At 37.4% G+C, this 22,325-nt stretch overlaps 2 protein-coding genes and 1 long non-coding RNA gene across 4 annotated transcripts in view; all 3 read left to right on the top strand.

Moving 5' to 3' along the window:
• rab11fip1b (RAB11 family interacting protein 1 (class I) b) overlaps nt 1-1,035 on the top strand; it is a 58,660-nt gene extending 57,625 nt beyond the window's left edge. For both annotated transcript variants that reach the window (XM_005164192.6, XM_005164191.6), the window contains one exon: nt 1-1,035. This exon is cut by the window's left edge and continues 329 nt beyond it. The gene's annotated coding sequence lies outside the window, so the exon portion shown is untranslated.
• Nucleotides 1,036-2,719: 1,684 nt separating this feature from the next.
• Nucleotides 2,720-15,742, top strand: brf2 (BRF2 general transcription factor IIIB subunit). Its single transcript, NM_001003536.1, is given in 6 exon segments — nt 2,720-2,838; nt 4,696-4,845; nt 4,927-4,986; nt 10,172-10,493; nt 12,637-12,814; nt 15,023-15,742. Coding segments are annotated over 5 exon segments (1,272 nt in total). The 5' UTR covers nt 2,720-2,838; nt 4,696-4,697; the 3' UTR covers nt 15,587-15,742.
• Nucleotides 15,743-18,160: 2,418 nt separating this feature from the next.
• LOC141376464 (uncharacterized) overlaps nt 18,161-22,325 on the top strand; it is a 77,570-nt gene continuing 73,405 nt past the window's right edge. Inside the window, exons 1-2 of the long non-coding RNA XR_012386567.1 lie at nt 18,161-18,253; nt 18,336-18,413. This is a non-coding gene — a long non-coding RNA (uncharacterized lncRNA). The remainder of the gene's footprint in view (nt 18,254-18,335; nt 18,414-22,325) is intronic.

The raw sequence follows: 22,325 nt of genomic DNA, 5'->3' as shown, positions 1-22,325 counted from the left end.
TTATGGTGTCTAAATGGTTATGATATGGTTTGGCTGCCTTAGATTCGTCTAATCGTGACAGATGCAGTTTTTCTACATGTTAAAATAAATGGTAACACTTTATAATCATGGTTCATTAGTTAATGTGTTTACTGACATGACCAAACAATGAGTTAGATGTTTATTATGGTATTTATTCATCTTAACACTGATCTAAAATAAATTCATGTTAGGTATTATGTCAAAAAGCGTGACTTTAGATGCTAATAATGCATTAGTAAATGCTATTAAAGGCTTTAATAGATTATTCATACTTAATTTTAGTAAATACATTAACTAATGGACCATTATTTTAAAGCGTTACCAAATAAATCATATTATTTGTCGTGTTTGTCACTATTTTTAGTCTATTTGAATGGCTAATGTTCAAATGGATTGTTTTATTTCTTAAAGGGATAGTTCACCCCTAAATTATTGCATTATTAAATCAGTTATGATTCATTAATTATTAAAAATTGTATTTAATACAAAATTAAAGTCATCATTAAGCCATCTTTCTCTTGTTTAAGTTTCTTCTGTTAAACGAAAAGGAAGATACTTTGAAGAATGTTTGAAAAACTAAAACAGCCATTGACTATTATAGTATTTGTGTTCATACTATCGATGCTGTTGTTTTTAAACATTCTTAAAATATCTTCTTTTGTGTACAACAAAATTTAATGCTTAGAATAACTTAAATGCGAATAAATAAGGACAGTTTCATTTTTTGGTGAACTGTCCCTTTAAATACTGTTTAAATATTTTGGTCAGAGCATTTGGAGGACGCAACACACTTCAAGTAAACAAAATAGCACTATAAATATGATATTCTTCATGATATTTTATATGAACTGCAAAGCTCTGTAATGTTTTGTAGATGCATATTGAAGCACTTTACAAGAATCAGTTTGTAAATATTTGGATGTGATCATTTGTATGTTATATATCCTTTGACAGCTTTATTATTATTCTCTGCTTTTGAAATAAAGACGGTCGCAGGTGTGGCCTCGCAAAGAACAGCGTCATGTGTCATTCATTGTGCATGTTTAAGAATGCAGGTTAAGCTTTTAATTAGGTAAAAGGCATTGAGTGAGTGTCAGAGGACGTAATGGTCCATTAATAAAGGACTGACTGTTGCCGCACAACACAGTAGGCCGTTTACTTGCAGATTGAGGAAGACTGTAGGAAAGTGAAATATTTGAGTGTTTGCGCTGGGCTAGATATTTTTAAAAATATATTAATTGATTACATGTTTTTTGAAAGTCTTTTTAAATAGTTGCCGGTTCATTCCGTTGTGGTGACACCTGATAAATAAGGGACTAAGCCGAAGGAATATGAGTTGATGCAGGGATGTCAAACTCAATTCCTGGAGGGCCGCAGCCCTGCACAGTTTTGTTCCAACCCTAATTAAACACACCTGATCAAACTAATTGAGTCCATCAGGCTTGTTTATAACCTACAGGTAAGTGTGTTGAAGCGGGGTTGGAACTAAACTGTGGAGGGCTGCGGCCCTCTAGGAATTGAGTTTGACAAACCCTGAGTTAATGAATGTACACTCACTGGCCGCTTTATTAGGTACACCTGTCCAACTGCTTGTTAACGCAAATTTCTAATCAGCCAATCACATGGCAGCAACTCAGTGCATTTATAATAATTCCTTACATTTATATAGCGCTTTTCTGGGCACTCAAAGCGCTTTACACAATGGGGAGGAATCTCCTCATCCACCACCACTGTCCAGCTTCCACCTGGATGATGCGACGGCAGCCATTTTGCAGCAGACCACACACACCAGCTGATTGGTGGAGAGGAGACCAAATGATGAAGCCAATTATGATATGGGGATGGTTAGGAGGACATGATGGACAGAGGCCAGTGAGCAGATTTGGCCAGGATGCCGGGGTTAAACCCCTACTCTTTTTTTGAAGGACATCCTGGGATTATTAATGACCACAGAGAGACGGGACCTCGGTTTAACGTCTCATCCGAAAGACGACGCTCACTATGCAGTACAGAGTCCCCATCACTATACTGGGGCATTAGGACCCACACAAACCGCAGGTTGGGCAGCAACCTCCCATTTAGACATGTAGACATGGTCAAGACGAACCTTGAGGCTACAGCACACTGCATGCTGTCAGCTAAGAACAGGAAACTGAGGCTACAATTTGAACAGGTTCACCAAAATTCACCAAAAAAAAAAAAAAAAAAAAACATTATGGAAGTCAATGGTTACAGGTTCTGTCTTTCCTTTTCTTCTGTGTTTATCAGGAGAAGGAAAGTCCAACAGGTTTTGAACAAGTTAGTAAATGATGACAGAATTTTCAGTTTTGGGTGAACATATATTAAAATCCCTATAAAGCAAGTCATTGGCCAACAAACATTTCCTTTTTTTTTTCAAACTAGTTGTAACAAAAGGCAATTCAATCATATTAACGTTAAAACAGCTATCATAACGTAATTATCAATAAGTGTTTTGGATTCTTCATTAAAACGTAAAACGAAACAGGACTATTTCTATTTTTTCTATTATCATCATTATTATTATTATTATTATTATTATTATTATTATTATTATTATTATTATTATTATTATTATTATTATTACAGTTAAAACATTATGGAACTTTTACTGATACTCTTGTTTCTACCCGGGTCATCAACGCGCACGTCATCAGGAAGCGCGGCGCCGGTGTTCAACTTCAAAATAAACGTAAACATGTCGTTGGAAGAAGAGCAGAGAGAAGTTGTTCATAACAATATCACCGTCTGACGGAGAAAAATTCCGAGCAGCGCCTGAAGAGCAAACACCGCCAGCCAGTAAGTGCGACAGAAAACAATAATGTGTTCTTTTATAAATACTGTAAGCTTGTATCGAGTAATAATTGCGACAGGGTTGCTTATGTTAGTCATTTGCTGATAAGTTAACAGCCACCTGCTAAGTGCTACATTTATTTATAAAACCGTAATGTTGTGATGTTTATAAACTATAACCACGTAACCAGTAGTAAATTAAGTATTAAATTAATGTTAAAATGATTCAAAGAGTTAACGTTAAAGGCTGTCACGAGTTCAACCCCACCGTGTTATTACTTCATTTACCCCGTTTTAATGATTTGTTTGTAGTTTTAAATTACACATAAACCACAACGAAAATACATGGCTATATACGTGCATTCATTCATTTTCCTTAGGCTTTAGTCCCTTTATTCATCAGGGGTCGCCACTGTGGAATGAACCACCAACTTATCCAGCATGTTTTACACAGCGGATGTCCTTCCAGCAGCAACCTAGTGCTGTACTAAAATGCGGCTTTGACGACAATGTCAATGTGAATTTTATTTATATAGCACTATTATACACAACCAAAGGTTGACCAATGTACTGAACAATACAAATCACTAAGAACAAGTATAAAATATAGCTAAAACAGACAATTCTCACTAATAGTTATAGCTTAATCAATTCTCACTGATAAAATGCCAAATCAAAAAGGTAAGTTTTCAACCTAGATTTAAAAACAGACAGAGATATCTTTGCTGGATCGCAATGTGTATATATAAAGCACCATAATTTATGGAATGATTATTGCTAAGAGTGACATCCTAAAACTGTGGAAATCAGATTCTGTTCCTTAATTTAAGACATGGTTAACTTACCTCACTCAAATATTGCACATGGAAAGAGTCCGATATGGACTAAATAAATAAATAAAGTCGTGGAGTCGTGGCCTTTATTTTTTTTTTTTGTATGCGATTGCCATAAAGGTGTCAAAGTTTACTATTGTACCGTAAAATGCTGTGATGTTAATCTAGCATAATAACCCCAGGGGTAGCAATGCAATGGAAAGAAAATGTAAAGGCGGATGACTTTTTATTTACATGATTTTTTAATTAATTCATTCATTCATTCATTTTCTTGTCGGCTTAGTCCCTTTATTAATCTGCGGTTGCCACAGCTGATTGAACCGCCAATTTATCCAGCAAGTTTTTACACAGCTGATGCCCTTTTAGCCGCAACTCATCTCTGAGAAACATTCACATACACTCATTCACACATGCACTCACACACTACGGACAATTTAGCCTACCCAATTCACCTGTACCGCATGTGTTTAGACTGTGGGGGAAACCGGAGCACCTGGAGGAAACCCACACAAATGCACACATGCAAACTCCACGCAGAAACGTCAACTAAGCCGAGGTTCGAACCAGCAACCCAGCGACATACTTGCTGTGAGGCGAACGTGCTACCCACTGCGCCACTGCGTCACCATGATTTTTTTATGTAACAATTAAATATTAAGTTTATATTAAGTAAATTATTAGATAAAAATAATTAGCCCTAGTTTTTAGATTCTGTGGGCTATGGAAAAATATGATAGTTCTAATAGTTTAATAAAATATATGAGATTTTTGGAAATCACCAAGCGACCACCATCGCTCCCCCTCATTGTCTCGCGACCCCCCCCAGCACAACTATAACGACAACAATAGCTTACGCAACGTCTAATGTAAATATCTATGTCTTACAAGTGAGGATAAAAGAAGCACTTCAAAAATGATACGATATGTTATTTTCTTAATACATTTTCTTTATTTTATTTCTTTATTTATTTTGAAATTGATTTATTATTATTTTTTTTAAATGTATGCAATTTCCTTTAAAATGTTGCAGGAATGTCGAAGAATTGCCCCGAGTGCGGCTCATCTCGTGTGGTGGAGGATGATCTGTATTCTCAGAAACAGTGGGTTTGTGAAGACTGTGGTTCAGTGGTCTCTGAAGGTCTTCTGACCACCACACTGAGTGAAGAATCGCACAGCAGAGGTAAAACACTCACTTCACTTTTCCTCATTCATTCTGCTTCAAAACTCCTGATCTGACTTGTGTTTCTCTTGTGTTGTGCAGCTGTGCCGTTTTTCACCTCTACAGCAGCCTTTAAGAAGCCCTGTCGAAATCTAGTCTCTGGTAAGATCAACAGTGTTTAACCAGCTAGTCAATAACAGGTCTTCTTTGGGCTTGTTTTTATTACCAGAAACTATTTTAGATGTGTTTTAGTTTGCAAAAGTGAAATGTTTTGCTAGGTTTTTGTGGACCTGGGGTCCGTTCTTCGTACGTGGATTACTCGGTTAGCTGTATTTGGTTATTGACGATTTGACATGATCCAGGATCGTTTCGTTCTTCAAAACTGATCTGAGAGTTGTTGTCATGACAACAGTTCTGCTAGCTCAAACCTGGTCGGATGCAGGTTCAGTTCATATAAACAGGATTAGATTGGCTCAGTTCAAGCAAAGATAATACAGAAAGTATGTAGCGAATTCTGATATTTTCTTACAGTAGTAGTTGTATACACTTGGGAAAATACTAAGTTTTCAAAAGCTATTTAAAGTTATAGTTACTAATAAAATAAATAAAGTTATATATTAATAAATCGTATGCAATCTGCACTCCGAAATGAAAGTACAAAGACTGCCACCTGGTGGTGCAAAGACAACTTATTGATATGAACTTTTTAGATCGCTTTAGTACAATTTGTGTATGTTAAAAGACATGCACAATATGTGACTTTTTAGAAGCAATAACACATTTATGCAGACATAAACATGTTTTGACAGTTAATATAACGGTGATTTGATGCTTCATAAAAGTTGCAGACGCCTTTACCAATATCAAAAAGCTTTTGTAAACATTGAGTTATTCTTTACACAGATTAAAAAATGGCTACTATAATACTACTATAATAAGGAGAATTTGCTCTGGAAAACTGTAAAACTAAATAAATTGCTCTTGACACATGAATGGGCCAAGCATACAGACCTCAGCAGGGTGTAAAGTTATTGCATGTCATATTTAACAAACCGTTTCCAATGAATTTGATGTAATTTTGCTCACATGGATAATTGAATATTAATCAGATGATGTCATTACGCTGCTGTGTTGTCAGCCAATCATTGCATTGCTGATCATGATTTCGAGGATAGATAAATCTGTCCTTCACAACACATGCAGCGATCTCAGATCAGTTTATCCAGACTTTTTAATCTGATTCACAAACTTGTTTGATGAACCAAATTAGCCAGAGATCAGTTATCAAGATTAAAATATCCTGGATGTGCCAAATAATCTTAGATCATTTAAGCGAGGTGTGATAAACCAGAGTTATGTTTTAACAGGGGGGCAAACACCTTTTTCACACAGGGATATGTAAATTTGTGTTTTGATTTCCCCTAATAATAAAAAAAACTTCATTTTCAAACGGCATGATGTGTTTACTTGTGTTAGCTTTGACTAGAGCCAGACGGAATCTGTTGATGTTTTTTGCAATTTCTGTAGGGAATTGTGATAAAAGTCTATGGATTTCTGCAAAATTATTTTAAGAGTATCATAACTAAAACCTTAAAATATGAAATTAAATTATACCTTTTAAACTTTTATTTAATGTTTACAATGCAAATTCAATTAGATTTACTTTATTTGGTGAACAAAGCAAGTCTCACATACAATATATCTACTAAAAGACTGAAAATATTACTCTACAAACTGCATTGTACATAGATCGGATGTACATTTTCATATTTGTCAATAATATTACTGTAATTAATTTAAAAACTGAATAAAAATAGATTTACACATTTATTCAAGTAAAAAAAACAAATTAATGATGGGCTAAAAATCTGCAGGAATCTGAGGAATTCTGCACGGGCAGATTCCTTGTGGGCCTAGTTTTGACTAATATTTTATTTTGTTTGATAAAATGTAAAAAAAAAAACATTTATTTTCATTTAAATGTTAAGATAAAATAAGATATCAGTATCAGGCAAACACTTTTTCACACCACTAATTATATGAGCAATATCACACGAGTGGCAGTGTGCTATGGCTGTATATCAGGAAATCTGACACAGAGAGTCCAAAACTCTTTTGTATTAGGAACTACTTTTTTTCCGCCATTCATTCACATCTGCAGCTAATGTCAGAACAGCAGAACACGTTACTAATTCATTAATGTCACTTTAGAGCTAGTATTTGAATGATTCTCTATAGCGTAATGTGAAGCGGCGCTTCTGGTGTGTGACCCCCTTAAGGTGATGATAAAACAGCAAATTATGCTCACATTTTAAGATTATAAGGCTGAATGTGACATGAAATGCCATCCGTCTACAGAGATTTCTCACCAGGCTGCTGTTGTGTTTGCGATAAGGAGGGACAAGGCTAAATCCAGCTTCTTATTCGCAGCTTCTTTTTGACTATCCGGTCCACCTTAAAAACCACAAGGCTTCCGTTTTTCAGCTTTTTAATTCGCACTCAAGAGAACACACTGAGCAAGGGCTTTTTATCGGTTCTGGCGCCATCTTTTGGATAGACATCTACTGCCGCTGACGAGCTCTCAGAAATTGTAAATATTTTAAAATAGGCACTATTCTTGCAAACAAATTGCATAGTTGCAATCTAAACAACTACATTCTCGATTAAAAAAGCCTCAAAAGTATATTTGGTTGTCTGACAGCAGTAATATTTGTCAAACTATAGCGTCTGCTTGTTGCTGGCTGTATTTTGGAGGAGTAAAACACGAAGGGTAAAGAGGCTGTACGGATGCTGATATTACTTAAATATATCATGGCTATCAACCAATCAGATTCGATATCCAGACAGAACTGTTGTGTGTGTATATAAATATATATTAGGGATGTGCGGAGCAGCCGGTATTTGTATTTGTATTTGTTGAGGGGGGAAAAGTATTTGTATTTGTATTTGTATTCGAGTAAAATTCAAAATGGCGCAAAAATATATATTTTTTCTATTACACTTCTAATTTACGTTATAGTGAAAGTATTGTTTAATTATACCCATTATATAAATTATAGACATGCAATATTGGCTGTTGTTTTTGAACATGTGACAAGAAATGTCATTGAAAAGAAAATAACATAGAAGCCATTATCTCATCCATGGTTAAACCAACAACTAATAAAATCCCATTGTGAATATTATGAACCCCACCACCACTGTTCTTGTTGAAGGACACTGAATAGACAGAATAAAAACAAATAATACTTCAAAAAACTGTTCTTCTTCTGAAAGAACTTCTTTCCAATGCACAGAATTCCAAAAACTAAAATTAACTAAATAAATCTAAATAAAACCCTGCCTGGGAGATCTGGCAGAACAAAAGTATTCTATATAATACTAAAAGATACAGCCCTGCTTTTGTCATCTGCCTGCCACGGAACAGACACAAAGTTTGTTTGTTTGTTTGTTTGTTTTTTTGTTTGAAACTGACTTGCTGGGGCAGAATGTGGCTGTGTTGATGGTTTGGTGCTTGTGGAGGATTTAGCAGAACATAGCTGTGCTGATTGAGGGGATTGATGCTTGTGGGGGGTTCACAGAAAGTATCAGGAGAGGATGCTTTTAGTGCATGTGATAATACATTACATAGAAGGTTGCGTGGTGGCACAGTGAGTACCACTGTCGCCTGACAGCAAAAAGGTTGCTGGTTCTCCCCATGTTAGCGTGGGTTTCCTCCGGGTGCTCCGGTTTCCCCCACAGTCCAAACACATGCAATACAGGTGAATTGGGTAAGCTAAATTGTCCCTATTGTATGTGTGTGAAAGAGAGTGTATGGATGTTTCCCAGTGCTGGGTAGCAGCTGGAAGGGCAGCCACTGCGTAAAATCATATGCTGGATAAGTTGGTGGTTTATTCCACTGTGGCAACCCCAGATTGATAAAGGGATTTAGCCGAAAAGAAATGAATGAATGATTATGGATAGAAGATGTTGACAGATGTTTAATATCTCTGACTCTGCTGATTTCACTTTTGCACACATTATACAGTATCAGTTGTTTTATCTGCAGCACCACTGACTGTAAAATGCTTCCACACAGAACCTGAAGGTTTTTTTTTTCTTTTGACTGGTGAAGGACCAAGAAATGGCTCAGCAGTAGTCTTTTTCACTCTTTTTCTGGGTGCCCAAATGTATTTGAGGAGTTTCAAGTTAATAAAAAGTGACGGGAAGCTATGTTAAGGTTAACTAGCCTATAGCATATATCTTGCTGTCTGCAAAAGACAGTAATTTAGACGCACCATATAACTCCCATAAGTGCATACTATTCGACACAACTGCAAAAGCATCGTTTTAACCTTTATAAACGAACGTTAACGTTACTCTGTCAACAGTCTATTGTCTAAATTACCGCACTAACAGAGCTAACGTTGCGTAAACAGAGCACCCGGTTGCAGACGTCAATAATGTAATAGAATATCAAACTTCGCTTCAACTCCGCTACACGTTTATAAACTGCCTTTGAAACCCAATTAAGGTACAAAAAAGTACATGCACTGTGGTCTCATGAGGAAACGCTGCTTTTTGATAGTGTTTTTCTTGCTCCCGAATACAAATAATTTTTCAAGTATTTGTTCGAATCAAGTATTCGTAAAAACACGCTATTCGTGCCTTTCCGAATACCGTATTCGGGTTTGGCTCCACCCTTAATATATATATATATATATATATTTTTTTATTTGACTCATTCCAGAATGCATAATTTACAGTAAACTGATGGCATTATTAATGTGCATTAATGTTAAAATTGGATGGGGAACATTTTATCTTGTTACTAATTGTTGTTTAACCTATTGTTAAAGACCAAAACAGTGGCTCTGTGATTAGCACTGTCTCACAGCAAGAAGGTCACTGGTTCAAGTCCTGGCATTTCCGTGTGAAGTTTGCATGTTCTCCCAGGGTTGGCGTGGGTTTCCTCCGGGTGCTCCGGTTTCGCCCATAGATTTTCCCCCACATATGCGCTATAGGTGAATTGGGTAAACTAATTTATCCTTAGTGTATGAGTGTGTGTGTGAATGAGTGTGAATGGGTGCTTCCCAATACTGGATTGCGGCTGGAAGGGCATCTGCTGCATAAAACATGTGCTGGAATAGTTGGGGGTTCATTTCACTGTGGCGACCCCTGATAAATAAGGGACTAAGCCAAAAACCACTAATCATTGTGCTTCAGCTCAAGATGCTTTCCTCAAACCAGACACCATTATGTTTTCATCATATTACTGTTTTTAAAAACGTGAATGAGAAGCTCACTGAACGATCACAGTAACAGAATTGACAAATAATGAATCTCCTCTGGTCTTCCTCTGCTCCAGGTTTCAGTCGTTTGCGTGCGCTGTGTCGAATCTTCAGGTTGTCCAGCAGTATGGAAGATGCATCGGCGAATCTCTTTGAGCGCGCCTACAACCACCCCAACTTCCTCCACATCAGCTTGAGCAAGAAGCAGATTTTAGCCGGGTGCTGCATGTTCCACATCTGTCGCCAGAACAGCTGGCCGGTGTTCATGGGCACCATCGGTTACCTGCTGGATGCTGACAATTACCAGATGGGCACCATTTATCAGGAGCTTACCAAGAGTCTGAACTTGCAGACCACCCAAGTCTGCATCACAAGAATGCTGGAAAGCTTCTGCTACGAGTGAGTCCGATTCTGTCATGATCAGTTTAGTTGATGAGGAAAAAAAATCAAGGCTCATATTCACAAAACAATTAAAGTACAACTGAAATCAAAACTAAGCAGATGTTTTTGTTAGCTACCATTGCTAGTTTTGTGGTGAACAATTAATCTGTGCTTTTCATTAAAAAATAAAATAGTTTGTCTTTGTAATCTTTAATTGAAATCTGTAAATGCACTTCCTGTTTGTTTTCAGTTAAATTCTTAGATTACTCTGAGGTATTGGCCGTGGCTAACATACTTAACCACACCCCCTCCATAACAAACAGAAATGGTGAGCAGGGGTCCGTTATTTGTACGTGGATTACTCAATTAGCTGGATTTGGGTATTGACGCTTTGACATGATCCAGGATCGTTTCGTTCTTCAAAACTCATGCGAGAGTTTTTGTCTCGTTAGCAGGTTTATTTCATATAAACAGGATTAGATCGGGTCAGGGTAGGTAGGTAGGTAGGTAGGTAAGTAGGTAGGTAAAACCAGAATTATTAGACCTCCTGATTATTTTTTTCACCAATTTGTTTAACGGAGAGCAGATTTTTTTTTCAACACATTTCTAAACAAAATAGTTTTAATAACTCATCTCTAATAACTGATTTATTTTATCTTTGCCATGATGACAGTAAATATTATTTGACTATATATTTTTTCAAGATACTTCTATACAGCTTAAAGTGACATTTAAAGGCTTAATTAGGTTAATAAGGTTAACTAGACAGGTTAGGGTAATTAGGTAAGTTATTGTATAATGATGGTTTGTTTTGTAGACAGTCGATTAAAAAAAAATAGCTTAAAGGGGCTAATGATTTTGTCCTTAAAATGCTGTTTTAAAAAGTTAAAACTGCTTTTATTCTAGCCGAAATAAAACAAGAAAAAATATTATCAAACATGCTGTGTGCGTGCGTGCGTGTGTGTGTATATATATATATATATATATATATATATATATATATATATATATATATGGGGGACACACAGTGGCGCAGTAGGTAGTGCTGTCGCCTCACAGCAAGAAGGTCACCGGGTCGCTGGTTTGAAAACTATTAATAGATTTTTCAATACACCAGAACAAAGCCAGTCTCTGGACCAGCGACGAGCGCGTTAGTTGTGCGCTTCGCTTACACAGTGCTTAATACCAACAAGATGTAGGTCAATATGCAAATATCTTCACATATAATAAAGAATTAAAATATTATATATTATAAATATTATAAATATTGATATTGCATATAAATATAAAGGATTACAATATTACAAAACATATTATTTTCTAGCCTACATAAGTATAAAAACCACTGCCTTCATGCCTTCTTCATCTCAGGGGGCTTTTTTAGTTTATTCATAACAATTTGTTTTAGACAATATGGGCCACAGCATGTGTATTTAGATATAACATACTTTGTTATTATTGTTCATTTATTCGTTTGCTGGAAATTAGAACTGAATTTAGAAATAGTTTTGAAACAAATCTTGGCACTAACAAATGAAATTAATTATTTATAGACTAACTGATGTCTGTGCGTACAAGGTTTTCCTATCCACGAGAGCGAAAGTTGAAGTTAATGATTTATCTCTCATTCTCGCGCTGCAGATGCTCTGTTTAACTGTTTTCTTGCTAGTGAAACGCTCAGTTGTTGTACTTACAAAGTCGTCATGTAAATAGCAAATGCGCTTATGGTGCGACACAGCTGGCTCTTAAAGGTAATGGGAGATGAGACTCTGATTGGTTTATTCTCAAAACACACCTATAACTCATTAAGAAAATAAGCTCAACCCTTTTAGACCATGCGCCACGGCGCAAAGCGGATTTTTCCTTCCGTATATTAGCAAAAGTGGATTCTGACTCGTCCTGAATGCGTTTGCACCCTGCGCTTTGCACATTGTGCATTAACCGTCAAAATAGAGCCCTAAGTGTCCAGAAAAGCACTAAAAAAATGTAAGGCATTGTTATAGTATTTTATATATGTAGAGAGGTCATAAATCTTGATGTCAAATATTGTGAAGTTTTTTGTTTGTTATTTTTACTTCTGTATTATCTGAGTTTAAAGTTTAAATGCAATATATAAAAAATGATCCATGCACTAATTTGAGATGTTTATGTGGCGTTGTAGTTTTAAGCTGGCTCCTGATGAGGTAGAGGAGGTGTTCAGTGTAGCGCAACAGCGGCTGGTGGACCAAACGTCTGCTCTTCTTGAGCTGGCAGCTGACACCTGGATCCTGACGGGACGCCGGCCGTTCCCTCTCTTCTTAGCTGCGGTTTATGTGGCCTGGCAGTCGCTAAATCCGTTGGTGAGTGTTTTATCTAATTATTGAAATGGCCTTTTTCTCATGACTCATTTAATTTTTTTGTGATTCTGAAAGAAAATTTTTAAAGTCAGAATGCAGTGCATCCGGAAAGCATTCATTCATTTTCCACATTTATTTATGTTACAGCCTTATTCCATAATGAATTCAATTCATTTATTTATTTCCTCAACATTCTACACACAATACCCCATAATGACATTGTGAAAAAAAGAGTTTTAGAAATTGTTGCAAATTTATTAAAAATGAAAAAGCTGAAAAATCACCTGTACATCAGTATTCACAGGCTTTGCTCAATACTTTGTTGATGCACCTTTGGCAGCGACTTCAGCCTCAAGTCTTTTTGAATATGATGCCACAAGCTCGGCACACCTGTCTTTGGGAATTTTTGGCCATACCTTATTGCAGTTCCTCTCAAGCTCCATCAGGTTGGAACGAAAGCGATGTTGTACAGCCATTTTCAGATCTCTCCAGAGATGTTCAATAGGATTTAGGTCTGGGCTCTGGCTGGGCCACTCAAGGACATTCATCGAGGTGTTGTTCAGCCACTCCATTGATATTTTGGTGTGCTTTGGGTCATTGTCCTGCTAGAAGATGAACCGTCATCCCAGTCTGAGGTCGAGAGCACTCTGAAGCAGATTTTCATTCAGGATGTCTCTGCACATTGCTGCATTCATCTTTCCCTCTATCCTGACTAGTCTTCCAGTTCCTGCTGCAGAAAAACATCCCCACAGCATGATGCTGCCACCATCATGCTTTACTGTAGGGATGGTATTAGCCTGGTGATGAGCGGTGCCTGTTTTTTTCCAAACGTAACGCCTGGCATTCACTACAAAGAGTTAAATTTTAGTCTGATCAGAGCAGAAAATTTAGTTTCTTATGGTCTGAGAGTCCTTCAGATGCCTTTCGGCAAATTCCAGGCGGGGAGTGGCTTCAGTCTAGCCACTCTACCATACAGGCCTGATTGGTGGATTGCTGCACAGATGGTTCTGTAAGGTTCTCCTCTCTCCACAGAAGAATGCTGGAGCTCAGACAGAGTGGCCATCGGGTTATTGATCACTTCTCTGACTAAGGCCTATCTCCCCCGATCGCTCAGCTTAGATGGCCGGCCAGCTCTAGGAAGAGTCCTGGTGGTTAAACATCTTCCACTTACGAATGATGCAGGCCACTGTGCTCATTTGAACTTTCAGAGCAGCAGAAATGTTTCTGTAACCTTCCCCAGCCTTGTGCCTCGAGGCAACCTTCTCTCTGATGTCTACAGACAATTCCTTTGTCTTCATGCTTGGTTTGAGCTTTGACATGCACTGTAAAACCCTACTCAGTGATTGTGCTGCAAAACTCCTCTTACTATAAAACACATTTTACTGGACTGTCCTGCTTTTACTGATTCCAGAAGACTTTTTCATGAAATTGACTCTTTTAAGGACATTTTTAACAAAGTGAAACCAGAAAAGATTTTAGAATTTTTATCATGTATTAACACAAAAAAATCTTATTTAATTTATGTTTTATTTTGTTTGTTCATTTTTAAATTGTATATTTTTTTGTTGAAAGATTCCTGCCATGAAAATAGCCTTGGTTGCTGACATGGCATTAAATAAAAAATACATTACATTACATTGACATGCACTGTCAACCCTGGGACCTTATATAGACAGGTGTAAGCCTTTTCAAATCATGTCCAATCAACTGAATTGACCACAGGTGAACTCCAATGAAGCTGCTGAAACATCTCAAGATTGATCCGTGGAAACATAATGTACCTGAGCTCAATTTAGAGCTTCACGCCAAAGGCTCTGAATACTGATGTACATGTGATTTTTCAGGTTTTTTATTTTTAAAAAAAATCTGATTTCCCCCACAGTCCAAACACATGCGCTATAGGGGAATTGGGTAAGCTAAATTGGCCATAGTGTATAAGTGTGTGTGAATGTGAGTGTATGGGTGTTTACCAGTACTGGGTTGCAACTGGAAGAGCATCCGCTGCATAAAACATATCCCAAAACAGTTGGCGGTTCATTCCGCTGTGGCGACCCCTGCTAAAAAATGGAACTAAGCTGAATGAATAGCACCGTCTAAATCACAGATGATCAGAAATCACTGTTGTTATTGTCTGTTACGACAGTCACCATGTCAGCAGGAAATGATAACAGAACTACCTTTATGGTGAACTATTGCTCCAATCTCTCGCAGGCCCGAATGAAATACTCCTTGATGAAGTTCTGCAAGATTGCCAAAGCTCCAGAGCAGCTGTGGTGCAAAAGCAAAGATACGATAAACAAGCGACTGAACGAGCTGCTGGAAGTGCTGTGTAAACTAGGCCGAGAGCTGCCCTGGGTCAGGCCTACAGACATCCAGATGAACACTGTAACCACGCTGGTGGAGGACATCCTGAAGCACCGCAAAGCACTGCTTATACTGGCTGTAAAACACTACGAGAAACAACTGGAAGAGACTCAAACATCACAATACTCAGAAAGTGAGCTGTCAGATTCAAAGAGCACTGTGCAGACCCAATGTAAAAGTCCTCCTGATGAAGAAGATGAGGGTTGTGAGCTGCCTCCGGATCATTGGGGTAAAAGGCACTTGTTTTTGCCGCCCTGCGTGAGGAGTCAAAAGAGGCAGAAGATAAACGAAGCGCCGCTGGAGGTCACCGGAGATGAAGACATTTCAGACAGTGAAATCGAGTCGTACATTCGCTCCGAGGAGGAGATTAAGCTGTTTGCGAAGGCTCGTAAGAAGATTTGTAAGTACTAATCAGCGCTGATTTCTTGTTACAATCAGGTTTTTGTTATGTGATTTATATTTTTTGTTACTTGGAATAGTTCGGTTGTAAATTTTAAAGTTTTTTTTTTTGTAAATAAAAAGATTTTGTTGTTGTTAAAATATTTTTGTTAATAAAGAGTTTCTGGCTGAATCGATTCTCTGGTATTTCTGAGGTTGTGCTTTACAATTAGGTCCCATTAGATAATGCATTAACTAATAATTAACAATACACCACCTGACAAAAGTCTTGTCACCTATCCAAGTTTTAGGAACAGCATATAATAACTTGACTTCTAGTTGATCATTTGGTATCAGAAGTGGCTTATATAAAAGGCAAAGGCCTCTAGATTACGCTTATTTCACCCAAATCAAATATGATCATGCCTTGATTTTTTATTATTTCATTAGGACAGTAAGGTCTGACTTTGCTTGGACAAAAGTTTTGATACTTAACAGAAATAATGTCCAGTGTAGAATATAAAGTCCTGCTGCAGTGGAGACAGAATGAATATTGTGTCTGACTCCATCATGAGCTTGAAGGACTGCATCCATACATCTCTGCAATGACTCAAATCACTTCGTTCATCAGGATTCTTTGGATTCATCTTCAATGCCTCCTCTATCTTACCTCCGATATGCTCAATAATGTTCACTTCTGGTGACTGGGCTGGCCAATCCTACAGCACCTTGACCTTCTTTGCTTTTAGGAGCTTTGATGTGGAGGCTGAAGTATGAGAAGGAGCGCTATCCTGCTGAAGAATTTGCCCTCTTCTGTGGTTTGTAATGTAATTTTGATACCTCAGGCTGTTGATGTTCATCATTTTAAATAATTTTAATTATCTTTAAAATAAACATCAGCTGAAATTAAATATGTAAGAATGTTTTTTCAGCAAGTTGTAAAGAAAGCATGTCTACGTTATTTATATGGAAAGAAAAAAGACAGCTGGAAAATGTTGACACAGAATTCTAATAACTGGAGTAGTTATACCAATAAAATAATACAAATCATGTCAATGATGCTAAAATTTTACTTATCCCATAGGTCCAAAAAAGAGAGAGCACTGGAAAATGTTCAGTTTTTCTGGGTTTACAATTTACATAATTAAGGCCCATGCACACCAGGATGCTTTTTGATTGCGTTTTCCATCTACGTTTAACGTTTCGTGACTTAATAAAGGGCGCCAATGTAATCATGCACACCAACACGCAAAACAACAGGCGCAAAAGCGTAATTTTTAAACAAACGCCTCATGCTCGTTTTTTTGTTTTGAAACGCCGCGTCGACCTTCTCCAATCAGATTGCCACTTTTGTTCACGTGCATAGAGTTGCTGAAGTTACAGTAAACAGCACTTGGAGGTCCTCAAGAGCAAAACTGTCAATGCGAGCGCACATTGAAGAAGATGCTTAGAGGCGATATGAACGTGCATCTGCTTATTGTACTGGTGAACAATAATCATTTCTTCATCGCTAGAGCTGCTACTTGAACCATCCATGCGTGTTTAAATCGCCAGTAACTTTAACAATAAGCGTGTCATCTTTCTCTTTTCTTTTTCTGTTAAGCGGGTGTCAGAAGCTTAAAGTTGTGTAGCGCCATCTAATGTCAAGGAGTGATTTTGCAAACTTCTCCTCGACGCCAGTGAAAATCGCTTGGGTTTGAATCTGGAAAAACATCTCGAAAAAACGCTGATGATAAATGCAAATGAAAAGCGTCCCGGTGTGTTTGAGCCTTAATAAACTGGAGTAGTTATACCAATAAACTAATAAAAAAATCATGCCAGTGAGGCTAACTGTGATATCCCGGGGTTCACAAAAAATTCATTGTCCTTTGTGTGTCGCCCTCTTTGGCTGTATAATTACAGAAAAACGAATACAATTAGCATCGCTGCTTTTTAGCTGAATGTTTAAAATGGTTTAAAATTAGGCTACAATGGTTTTAAATTAGATAATTTCAGATAACACATTACTAATAATGAGCAATACAATAGCATTGATGTTAATTCAACTGTTTAACTCAAGTGCAATAAATATATTCAGAAGGTACTTTTAAAATAAAATCAACATCAGCTGAAATTAAATAGCGTATGTAGGCTAAGAACTGTTTATTTTCAGCATGTTCCTAAGAAAGCATCTGTTATATACATTGTTTATAAAGAAAGGAAAAAGAAACCAACTGGAAAATGTTCGGGTTTTTTTGTTTGTTTACTTGTGTTTGTGTTTACATGTTCTGTGTTTACATGTAATAGCTAATAAACTGAAGTTGTTAAACCAATAAACTAATAGAAAACCATGTCAGTGATGCTCAGAAGAATCAGTGAGATCCCTGTGTTCACAAAAGAAGAGAGAGAGCACTGGAAAATGTTGAGTTTCTCTGCTTGTACTTTTAACATATGCTAATACACTATTAGCGTAGCTACCAATAAACTAAAACAAATCATGTCAGTCATAACTATATTAAACAGTGATATCACTGGGTCCACACACACACACACACACACACAAAAAGATTATTCTTTGTATATCGCCCTCTTTGGCTGTATAATTACAGGAAAGCTAATCTAATTAGCGTCGCTGCTTTTCGCGTCGTGTTCGTGATGACGTCATCGGCGCCATTTGATTGTTCTTCCCGCGCTGCTCGCCTCGAGGCTTCAGCTCCTCAGGTGCGTGATCTTGACAGCCAAGCTCTTTTAAAGTGATTGTTCTCATTATTTTGTCTTATTATCTGTATCTGCTCGCCTCAAGATCAATTGCTGCTCCGAACAAAAGAGCTTCTCTTGCTGCTGGAGTTCAGGCAAGGACATCCTGATGGATTTGTACAAGGTATTTGTCCTCTTGGAAATGTCACCCGCATTAGCATTTAAGGTTATTGGAAAGGAAGGACACAAACATGCTCTCCATAGTTAATGGGACGATCTGCTGTGTAAACTGTTCGCCTCTGTCTACCTGAAAAGTTCACACAGATGAGGTAAAAAGGAATAAAGTTGCTTATTTAAAGTAGGCTAGTACTTTAATTCAGCAAAAAGACAACGTAAACAGGTGTGACACTATCGAATACAATTTACGTTACTGAAGATTTTGTTTAAAGTAATGCAAAGAGAAATTTGAACATTATGCTATAAACATTAGAGAGGCATTGCTAAAACACATTACTAAGATTAAGAAGTAGTAATTTGTTAAAGTTTTTTTAAGGGGCGGGGCTAAAATGGAGCCATTTTTAGTAAAAAGAAATGATTAATAACCAGTGTGCGCATGATACGTTGACGATCGGAGGGACAACTTTTTCGATTAGTTAGTGTAATACATGCTTTAGTCATTTTTGTATTTATTGTTAAGAAGATCTAGTTTATTAATACAACGTATTTAAAGGGCCATGACACCCCCCACTTTCGGTTAAAGTCTACTTCAGAATTTTTTCAAAAGATGCATGATTAATGGGCGTGGAGCTCCGCGAGCATCGGGCAGGAGTGGGCGTGGCCAGCAGGGGAGAAGGGGAGCGAGTAACTGTTGTTGTCAGTTAGCTCACAAAATGAAACAAAGAGGAGACGCATGAGTTTATAGTTTACAAAGTTAAAATGCAAATAAATGAACAGTGATTTAATGCCCTGCTACATTTGTTATTCGTAATTTCATATACAGACAACCACAATTTATATCATTATAAAGATAAGTGTGTTCATGTAAACACTATAAATGAGGACTTCTCCCTCAATCCCCGTATCCAGCAGACTCAGTGCAGCAGGTCTCCTGACCTGTCTATTTTAACCGTTAGCCCTGCTGGTAATCTAGACGATTTAGGCAAAAACAGCAGCACAGTGATGTGTCTGAATGTGAATGAACTCCTGATAAAAGACAGCGTCTCGTGCTGCTCTCCCGACAAAAATGCTTGCAGCACGCACACAGCTTTGCTGTATGATCGGCCCTGACAAGATCGCGGGGGAAAACATGCAACAAACCCCGTGGATGATGAAAACAAACGCATATGAGCCTTCATGAACGGCTAAATACTGTGTACCGTGGTTTCCGTGTCTCTCAGCTCGGGCTTGACTCTGGCAGGTCTCATGAATAATTAAGCAGCCGGCTCTTCTCGTAGGATAGGAAAACTCCGCTATGAATAATAATGAGAAACCGACGCGTCATCATTGCACTTGCAGTACTGCGCTACGTCGCCGATTTTGATCCCGCCCCAAAAATCATTTTAAACCCGGAAGCTGAAATTAGCAGACAAAAGCTCAAAATTATCCAGTTTTCCCCACAATTAAAGCTGACAGGTGCTAACATTGTCTTAACTGATGCTCAACACACACACATCTGTTAATATAAAAAAAAAAGTTCTCCAGGGTGTCCTGAACCTTTAAGTTTTCGTTTTTTTGAGGGATATTTATTGTATTCTGACCTACAGTATCCTCTGATTAGCTATTTCCATAGGTCAAACTACAAACTCTATATGTATATAAACGCCTACTTCATGAGAAAAAAGTTTTGTAAACACTTCTGATGTCAATCTGTGCTCTCTAGATCTGCCAGTTTCAGAATGTTGAATGATTTTTTTCTCTAATGGACTGATTGGTGTGATTTTTGCATTCACAGTGGTATGAACTGTTATAGGGGTGGTCAAATGTATATTTATATTACATGGTTTCAGCTACATTCATTCTTTCATGGCGGGGCGCCACACCAAAATTGATCCCGCCACGGCTACGTTACAGCTTTCCATTCAAAACATTGTCGTGTTTCTTTTAATAGCGAGTGATAATCGCACCAAAACATATTAAAAGGTAAGTAAATTATAACAGCGCAAACTTTTCTGTAACCGTAGCAGTGCTGTGCGTCATTTGTTTAACCCTTTAAGGTACCCTGTAATAACCTGACTATATTTAGTTAAGGTTATGCTAGTTGCATATTGCTCGAACATGAATAGATACTACATTGAACATGAATAGATACTACATTTAGTAATGTTACCTACACATAAGACCACTAGCATCTATTCAACTTTTAGTGGTATTTTGACAGCTCAGAGGAGGTTGCTTTTTTTCCACCAGAGGGCATAGTTTCATCGATTCAAGCGGACATGCCCCCAGCGTTTCACTATCTGCTTAAGTTGGGACATATGAAATACTGTTTTTGAGTCTAAGCCACTACTTATTTGAATTACGAAAATATTTTCCTTTTTAGCCATATCACACATTGAAGTGAATTTTATACTAAATCATGGTGTACTGTATACAACGGTCTCTGGACTTGTTGCATCACAGATACTAATATTTGAACAATTTAATACAAAGTAATCACATTCTGGCCATCTTATAATGTGGATGTACATGTTGTGATTTTCGAAAGTATTACAGCGCTTTGTAAATGTTTGTTATTATCATTTGTTGAATCTCCCCATAGTTTGATAAAGCACTTGGACCCGGAAGCCGATTCGAGTGACGTCAAAATTAACAAGCGGCAGGCCCGGATTGGCTAATCGGGAGGACCGGGAGAATTCCCGGTGGGTCGGTCCGTTTTTTTGGCCGCGAGGGCCGGTGTCCCTAGCTTCAGAATCTGTCGCTCTCAGCAGTCACACTTTTTAAAAATAATTTATATATTTACTTGACCACAGCCTTCTTATTCATTATTTTACCGCAGCTCTGCTCTTTTTATCTATTTTCTCGTAGCCCCGTGAGCAGGATGCAGCCTGCAGGTTAATGATGATATAACTAAATAAGTCACCATTTAATGTACAGCTGTTGTGGTACAATGGTTAGCATGTTAGGTTATGACGCTGCCAACCCGGGTTCGGTCCTCGTCTGTGTAACATATATTTGTTATTAAGACATATAATACTGTAAGGGTTGTTGAACATTTGAAGTTCTAAAACAGCGGTTTTCTCAAAAAAAGACGTGATAGTGTCAATAGAAACTGAATTGGAAATGACCTTATTTTAATATAGTCAGTTGTGAACTGAGGAGGGCCGGTCTAAGGCTTGAAACTCCAGGGCCCGGTTTTTCAAAAGTAATCCACTAGGATTTTGAATAAGGGATTGGATCAAATCTTGAAAATGGGTTTTTTAAAATAAAAAAACGGATTACATAATCGGATTAGATCACATAATCTAATCTTGGTTTTGATCCGGATCAAACCTTTAGTTTGGGTTTTTCAGACCTTTTTTGTAGGATCTGGATCACTTTGATCCAAAAAACCTGGATTAAACTGATCCCATCAGAAGGGTGGATTTAGCGTGGATTTCATGCCCGAAATGTAATGAAAACTTAAAAAATTTATTAAATAATGCTATTTTTGGATCATACAGTATCTTACGAGATTTACTATTGATTCATTAGATCTTAATTTTATTTGTTCATCTGTCAGGCTATAGTGAGTATTGGCTTTAACGTATTCAGCCTTTCAGTATAGGCCTACAGCAAAGTAGAACGAGTTTGGCCTCATAAAATAATCCCCCAAACAGCTGTCAAAACTGACCAAAAACAATACATTTTATTCTTTCACTAACTGATGTATATATATTCATCACAATGAAAAATATTTTTCTTTTTAGAATATTTATTAGTGATGCATGCAATTATTACAGAATAACAAAAAAAAATGCAAACAATGGCAATGCCTGATTTTTAAAATCTCTTTCAACAATTGCAAAAAGAGACTTAAAGGGCAGAAGCACAGCTTCGTCTGGCAGAGAAACAAGCTGCTCTCTCCACATCAGATGAGGAAGTCTGAACTTATTGTGGA

This window comes from Danio rerio, chromosome 10 (genome assembly GCF_049306965.1).
Source record: "Danio rerio strain Tuebingen ecotype United States chromosome 10, GRCz12tu, whole genome shotgun sequence".
Classification (NCBI taxonomy): domain Eukaryota; kingdom Metazoa; phylum Chordata; class Actinopteri; order Cypriniformes; family Danionidae; genus Danio; species Danio rerio.
Note: the sequence above shows the minus strand (reverse complement) of the source record. Positions and strands in the feature narration are given on the sequence as shown.